Source organism: Notolabrus celidotus, chromosome 23 (assembly GCF_009762535.1).
Source record: "Notolabrus celidotus isolate fNotCel1 chromosome 23, fNotCel1.pri, whole genome shotgun sequence".
Classification (NCBI taxonomy): domain Eukaryota; kingdom Metazoa; phylum Chordata; class Actinopteri; order Labriformes; family Labridae; genus Notolabrus; species Notolabrus celidotus.
Window position 1 is genome coordinate 6,870,772 of NC_048294.1, and position 7,980 is coordinate 6,878,751.

The window sequence follows — 7,980 nt, forward strand, 5'->3', positions numbered from 1 at the left end:
AACATACTACTACAACATGTGTTCAACTGTAACACACCATGAGACAACAGAAACTACTTCCTGTTATGGTTAGCTTAAAAGTGACTGAAAGCTAACATTACTGTTTGATAATGTTATAGGATACAAAACAAAAATGGTTGTAAATATCTAGCTTATGGTAATGTAAGCTAGGAACTTTGGTTGAATGCTAACATTTACTGTTGACTGAACAAAGCTAAGCTGGGATGTGTTCTACAATAACAACAAAAAGATCAATATTTTGCCACATTTACCTTTTTATTTTCAGTTGCTGACACTGAAACCTTGTTGGGACATTAAACTGAATTTTAAGCTGCAACAACTATAACTGATGATAAGAGAACCACGCCAATCAATTCTGGTTTAAAAGTCAATCAGAAAATCATTCCGTTCTTTGGAGTAACCTCTACATACGTTTAAAAGTATAAAGTATGTTCAATACAGTCATGTATTTACAACAAAGGGCTTCATTTCAGTCATACTAGAAATCTTCAACATATGAACTATTGTTAGCTTGTAATTAGCACCACAAAAACACAACACAAATGTATTAGCACATGTCTTTATTTTAATTGTAACAGAAACAAGCAATAGCAAAATTAAACAGTTATGGAAAAAATAAACTTTCAAGATGAAGACTGGACTTGGAAAAAAAAAAACATGGTTTAATCTGGTAAATAGTTAATGTCTGAGGAAAACAGAAAAGTGTCCGGCCTGTGACATGGTTTATGACAGCTTGAGGTGGGTACCAGGGGTGCATCTCGCTCGGCTGGAAGTGAAGCTTTCAGCAGTGTGTCTGCCCCCTGGTGGCTGGCTGCAGTATAGGTCAAAAAATCATTTTCCCTTATTCATTTGAATGGGGGGGCAGTCAAAATTTGAAAAATAAATACACGTCGTATGAATGTTTCTCACATCCGTATGCTATGGTGATATGTAGTTATTATTTGACTGTTTTGTGTTCAAGGCCTCTTTTCTTAAAAGTTTCTTTTTCGTTAGTTATTAGAGGTTAAAAAACAGGGTTTTACTTCCGGGTTTCCTTTGATTCACAGCCGCCGTAGAGGGAAACTTCAAAGGACACACAGCGTCTTGTGACGCTATGCTGTAGGGCGGAGCTTGTTACAGTGGCTTTGCAGGCTCTGGCTGCACAATGGCAGCGCCCAGGAGCAGGATTTTTTGGCTTCAGAAACGTACAACGGGAAGAGGCGGAGTAACGCTGTCCATTTGTATTTACAGTCTATGGTGGGTACACACTACAGGACAATCAGGCTGATTTTTGTCCCGATGTCCCCGTTACGATCAAAGCCAGCAAAGGCCAGATCATCTGATGTTTACAAACGACATGGTGTCTGATTTTCCTGTGGTGTGGGGTGTGTTAAGAGTGATTTTTTTGGGTTGGTGCCGCTCGTAAGGCCTCAGAAGGAGAGATCGTAAATAATGAGCATGTTTGATAGTAGTGTGTAGGATGCTCCCGAGAGGAGCTGAGCAATTTTTACTCACCTCCACCTTGTGCTGTAATGCATACAGCCCACATTCCGCCGGAGTCATGTTTTACTACGCAAGATTTGGAATATTGAGCGTGAAGAACCTGGTACTCTGCTGAAGAATCTTGTGCAATCTGTCTTTTGTTATCATCAAGTGTGTGGTCTCTATATGTGTGAAGGTTTGAAGAATCCTGTAATGTGTGCCAGCCATTAGTCAACAATGGTGGCCAGCAACTAACCTAAAATCCAAGTTATCCCCAGATCTTTACAAGTTGTGCATAATAAGCTGTGCCTTGCTGAGACCCATCGTCCTTGAACCCGATGCATGTGTAGAGAGGTTCAGTGAAGGTGGTGTCTACTTTGTGCATCAAAGTCATCGTGGAACCAGAGATGCTATAAAAGGACAGAGTACCCTCTAGGTAATCCAGGAACACTCCGATATTGGACTGTTGAGTGGCGGACACATTCATGCTTTGGTTGTTGTGTTTTAAAGAGCAACCACTGCTTGAGCACTCTAAACTCCAGGACCTGTTATCCTGTCCAAACTCAGAGTGATATGACAATGTTCCACTGAGGTCTTTGTAAGAGACCGCCACACACCAAGTGTAACCATACAAAGTGACCTCCCAGTAACATCGCTCGGTCAAAGCCTCACTGCACCAAATCTGCTCAGTACGTGTCATCCTCTGTGTTGTATAAGAGTTATAAGAGTCATATGAGTCATATGAGTTATATGAGTTAAGATGATCATAAACTTGGTTCTCTTCTGTTTTACACGTTGCCTGTAAGTTTTCACTGGAAAGGGTCATGTTTTGGGAGACTGCTTTCTCATCCAGTTTTAGAGGACAGGAATCTGACAGAAGAAGAAATGTTAATTAATTTTTTAATTAATGTAATTTCTATTATCATTATTACCATGTTACTCTGAAAATTAAATTCTTTATAGAATAAAAATATACAGAGTTTTACTCACAGCGTAAAAACTGTTCTCTGGTCTTGGGCCCAGGCTGCAACAAAACATTTACAGCAGACACTAACAACAAAGAAAAAAAACATGAATAACTGAACTTTATTTTGTAGTTCAAATAATACATAGTTATATAGGGGCAATAATAATTTACATACCTTTTGTTGTGATGCTGGGCCATGATTCCTTCACGAGTCTCTCCATGTCCTCCTTCAGTTTGGACAGGCAGTCTGTCACAGCTTTGAACGTATGTTTGGGGCGGACAACAAGACCACTGGGCAAGTCTGGAGATTCACAGGAGGCCGACAGGGACTGGAACGTCTGAAGTGAATTCAATCAGAGAGACCAGAGTACAGTTAAAAAATAAAAAGACAAACTGTCTTAGGGGGAATATTTAATCATTTCTGGATGTCTGTCCGATCAAACTTCATTGTAATTTAGGATATGGACAGTTGCAATATATATTTTTTCTCTTATATTTTCTTTGTAAACAAAGTAATCCTTTTTCGTTTTTAAGATGTGTTGTAACTCAAATAAAACCACTGCACATTTTTTTTAGTACCTTGCAAAAAAAAACAATAAATGACCGTACAAAAATACCTTGTGGGAAAATTTCAGAACAATTATAGAGAAATGGAAAGTGAACGATTCCCAAATTAAAGTATTAAATATTAAATCAAATAAGGTAAATCTCTTTAAATAAACAAAAGTGCAGCTTATGTCCCTGGCTTTTTCATAAGGAATATCAGCATATCTTTCAGGCAGCAGCTGTGACCTCTGGACATTCACAATGTCCCCTGCTGTTGAAAAAACCCTCTCACTGGGGACAGAGGTGGCTGGAATGGAGAGACATCCTTTTGCTAGATGAGAAAGCAGTAGGTACAGCTGAGAGTTTTCTTTCCACCACCTGAGTGGACAGCTTGGGAGGGGAATGGCTAATGGTGCTTGCAAATCTGCATAAGAGTGTTGTTTGTCCTTTCGATAGAAGTTTTGGCTCCGGCTTTTGTGTCTCTAGCTTCTCGGTGTGGTGCTGTTTTAGGTGCTGCATCACGTTGGTCGTTTACATTTTGCCTCTTATCTTTTTGCCTTTTTCATTTTCCGACTTGGGAAAGCCAAAATGCTGCCCTACCTCCGACTTGAAACACAAAGGTGCATCCTGAACTGCTCGGTCTTCACCTGCTGCCGCCATGTTACGCTCAACTCAGTGATTGACGAGAGAGTAACAAGAGACTTAATGATGTTAAACAAGCGGAGTGAAATTTAGATAGTGCCTTCTACTGTTCAAAACTAATATCACAATAAAAAATTTGTTGAAGCAATTTTAATCCACCCTTATTTGTACCGATTGTTTACCATCTTGCAATAGATCCTTACATCCCTAGTGCCTACATATACCAGCATGCACTGTGCTGCAGCAGAGGCAGAGTCAGCTGCAGTCGTGGCTTCACTCTGAGTATTTCTTAGAACTTAAAGTTATTCATCTTCTGCACTTATAATTTGAGATGCCACTCTCACTTTTCGTAGCCAGTGACTACAAACAATGAATGTATAGTTAAGTTCCCCAATGCTTTGTTGAAACCTTTCTGAAACCTCAGGTTGTGCTGCTTCACCCAGCTGTGCATTAGAGAATGAGAGAACAGCAGCCACAACAGCGAGCACCTGACTTCATGAAGAGTTATAAGGTTGAATATCTTGTAGTACCTGGATGAAATGGATGTGGTCGTCAACATGAGAAATCTGTTCCAGCTCTGCGTCTCTCTTCGTCAGCTTGGCGATCTCCTCCTCCAGCTGGAGCTGCAGCTGCTCGGCCTGAGCGACCGCCACCTTCTCCTGAGAAAAGATCAGCTGCTCCGCCAAAGAGCAGTTTTTCTTTATGGACGAGATCAGCTCACCAAATATCTTATTGTTGCTCTCCACCGCAGTCCGGCTAGATTTCTGGTCAAAAACAAAATGTTTGTTGCAACTTAATGTCGTCTGTGTGGCAGAGTTTAAGACCTGAGGTGTTTTTAACACATCTACGACATGACAAACTGAATTTATACTGGAAAAAACTCAGTATGCAAAAAAACCCAACAAAATACCCAATTTCAAAACTGAAAACATGACAGTTCTCAGTCAATTTGAAATTATTTGTTTTTACTTTATTTATGATATTCTGCATTGGACGCAATATGTTCATTTTTTTCGTGTAAGAAACAAAATTTTCACCTTTTAATGCATCAGGACAACAATTCTACACCTACTTCCTGTTTTTTTCCCATCTGAAGCAAAATGTTCACTTTTTCATTAATTTCACGTCAGGATAAAATTTCCAAAATGTTCATAATTTTTTGTGTTTTTTCTATAATTTTTTCCTTTTTTCTGTCTCAGAAGCAAAATGTTCTCTTTTCCCCATCAGATTCACAATTTCACTTCTTTCATGGTTTTTGCTTGAAAATCAAAAATTTTACTACCACATTGGAAGCAAAAATTTCGTATTCTTCCCGTAAGGAACAAAATGTAATCTTTTTCACTACCTAATGACAATTTTCACTTTCTTAAAGATTTTTCAAGCCAGAGAATTTGTTTTCACTTTTTTCCTTTTTTTTTGCAACAGAAACAAAAATCTCATCAGTTTTCATGTAGGAAACAACATTTTTGCATTTTTTTGTGTAACAAAATGTTATCTCGTTCATCATATCAGAATTATAAATGTCACTTTTCATGATTGTAATGTCAGAGGCAATTTTTAAAAAAAAAATGTTTTCCACTTCTGAACCAACTTATTTCATGTCTTTTGAGTCAAAATCTAAATTTTCACGTTTTTGGCATCAGAATCAAAATTTTTACTTTATCATGATTTTCAAAACTGAAACTTCAACAAAGCTGATCCTCCTGAATTGGCCGTACATTCTGTAAACAGTTACAAGTTATTGTTATCAAGTTAAATTTTCTTCTGCAAAGTAATCCTGGTCTAACTACAGTATAACTCACCTGACCATATACATACATCAGCCTATCTCTTCTAAAACAGTCAATAATACAAGTACTGAATTTCCAAACCTTAAAATCCTTCAGGACTTCCAGCAGCTCTTTCAGCTCCTTTGCTCTGTCCTTTCCCCTCTTCTGGACTTTATTTTGGTTCACAGTCAGTTGTTTCTGTAAGACATTATTGATGGAACTGCATGAACAGATTCAGTAACAAACTGTACAATAAACATTTTTCTATCATTCAATCTTAGCTGGGATGTAATATAATGTTAGAATACAATGTATGGAAACTGGTACATTTCAAGAGCAAACTTACATTTCAGTTTTTATAAGTCAGTCCAAAGTGTTTGTAATTGGGTTTTCTTCTATTCTGTAACTTTATACAATTAAATAACTTATACGAATATACATTATTTAAATTGGAGTCAACCTTTTACTTTCGGTATGGAAAGTCTGAGCTGCATTAGTAAATGTTAAACTCTGCATGTAAAGGAGGCATGTGTATTTGGCAATGTGGCACATATTCCATTGTTTTACAGCAGCAGCTGAGATGAGATATGGTCAGGGTCTGGTTTGTTCAAGAGTTTTGTTTTTTTAGATCACACGTTATTTTACTTCATTTGGTGATCGTCTGACTGATAACAGCATTCTCTGAACAAGACTGTCAAACCTTACACAATGTTTAAGTCAAAGAAGACTCATTCTGACATTTGACAGCAGTAAAAAAAAATGGGGGAAAAGTATATATATCTATATATATAGATATATATATCCCCACCTGTTGCTCTTCCCTCTCAGCAGCAGCAGAAACTGTACTGTGGCTCTTGTGCTCGTCTATGACGCACAGATAGCAGATACACTTCCTGTCCGTCCGGCAGTAGACCTCCATCAGCTTGTTGTGCTTGGTGCACATCTTCTCCTGCAGTGGGACTGTAGCCGAGACCAGCTGGTGCTTCTTCAACACTGGAACTCTGTAATGAGGTTCAAGGTGAGCAGGACAGTAGGAAGCCACACACGTCAGGCACGACATGGTGGCTTTTCTGGGATTAGTCTCACAGCAGAAGTCACAGGCTATGTCCTGTGGGCCAGCGCAGGCCTCAGCATCGGCATCGGCGGCCTCAGGAGGAGAGTGAGCAGCCTGCTGGGTGTTTGTTCTCTTTAACATCTCAACAACCTGAGAGGGATCATGAAAAACAAGGTGATGAGGAATACTGTAGACTACATGACAGGAAATAAAACAGAATGAAAACAGAATTGATCGATCTAGCAAAGGAGGTGGAGTTTAAGCAGGCCTTTAACCTCCTAGCTAACAGCTACAGTTTCCCCCAATTTCAGTCAGATTTTTTTGGAACTTGGCCTTTTTAAAGACATTAACTTTACAAGTATTGCCTAATTAAAGGCATACACAAGGCTCATTATTCTGTTATCATTGCGCCACAGACAATCGTAAACTTAGTCTCATGTCTACCACAGGTTTCTCTTAGCCTAAATACAAATGTGTTAAAACAATTCACCCACCCTACAGTTGACTACAATACAGGAAAAAAAGCTAGAACCCAAACCTATAGTTAATCAAGCTGTAAACTTGTGTAATTTTACTGTAAGATGTGCATTTAACATGGAGGTAAATGAGGATTCATTAGCTTCTAGAGCCAGCCTCAAGTCAACACTCAAAGAGCCGTGTTTGTTTTTGTTTTTTTTGCACTTCCGTGTTTGCTTGATCCGCCCTTATCTTATCTATCTTGTTCAATCAAACAACATGGTCCGAAATAACTGTGGTAATAACTGAAATGTAAAAACACATTTTAATTTTACTAAATAATACACAATTGCACAGTTGACGTAAAAAATATATTGGCACCGTGTGTATTTAAAACAGTAAAGCAGGCTACTTTGATCCATTTGAAAATCTAAATTTGAAAATCAAAATTTGAAAATCTAAATATTTCATCTTTCAAATTTAATTATATATAAGAAATATTTTATTTTGAAACACCGCAGTTTTACCTCATCCAGTATGTTGTTCATTCCCAAAACAGGCCTGGGGCTGAAGATCTGGCGGCACTGCGGGCAGCTGTAGTTTCCCTTCTCCTCATTCTGGTCCCAGAAACCTTCAATACAGCCTTTACAGTAACTGTGTCCACAAGGGATGGTGACGGGGTCCTTCAGCAGGTCCAGACACACCGAACAGCAGAACTGACTCAGTTCTAGCTCAGCACCATGCTCCTTCTCACACTCTGCCATTTTAAACTTGATCAGTTTCGTTTCCTCTGAAGAGAGTCTAGTTCTTTATGAGATGCCTCTCCTATTAGGGTGGGGCTTTCGAGAGAAGCTGCCAGCACCCTCAAGGCAAAGCTCAATGGGTGTATCTCAAAGCTCTAAACGTCCATCCTCGCGTCTCTTCCTAGTCCTGCCCACCAGAGATGCGAGGAAATGAAACCAGAGGAGAGAGGAGAGAGGAGATTTGTATTTAGAGAAATGAGACGTCCTCTCCTCCGGAGCGTCACGTGAAGCGACGTCGGTTTGTGATAACAGCTGTTTGTG

The 7,980-nt window shown here is 39.0% G+C and overlaps 1 protein-coding gene across 1 annotated transcript; it reads right to left on the bottom strand.

Annotated features, from left to right (window-relative positions):
- Positions 1-566: 566 nt before the first annotated feature.
- On the bottom strand, positions 567-7,768 carry LOC117807278 (tripartite motif-containing protein 16-like). Its single transcript, XM_034676501.1, has 7 exons — positions 7,444-7,768; positions 6,215-6,610; positions 5,509-5,604; positions 4,168-4,401; positions 2,625-2,787; positions 2,473-2,532; positions 567-2,352 (listed from the first exon to the last, which is right to left on the bottom strand). Exons 1-7 carry the CDS (start codon positions 7,678-7,680, stop codon positions 1,751-1,753), a joined length of 1,788 nt encoding a protein of 595 aa, XP_034532392.1. The 5' UTR covers positions 7,681-7,768; the 3' UTR covers positions 567-1,750.
- Between the last annotated feature and the right edge of the window lie 212 nt (positions 7,769-7,980).

Coding starts and splice junctions, on each gene's coding strand:
- LOC117807278 (XM_034676501.1), bottom strand. CDS start 7,680: ATGGCAGAGTGTGAGAAGGAGCATGGTGCTGAGCTAGAACTGAGTCAG. Junction 5,605..6,214: donor CTGAGAGGGAAGAGCAACAG/GTGGGGATATAT, acceptor AATGTCTTACAG/AAACAACTGACTGTGAACCA. Junction 2,533..2,624: donor GCCCAGCATCACAACAAAAG/GTATGTAAATTA, acceptor CTTTGTTGTTAG/TGTCTGCTGTAAATGTTTTG.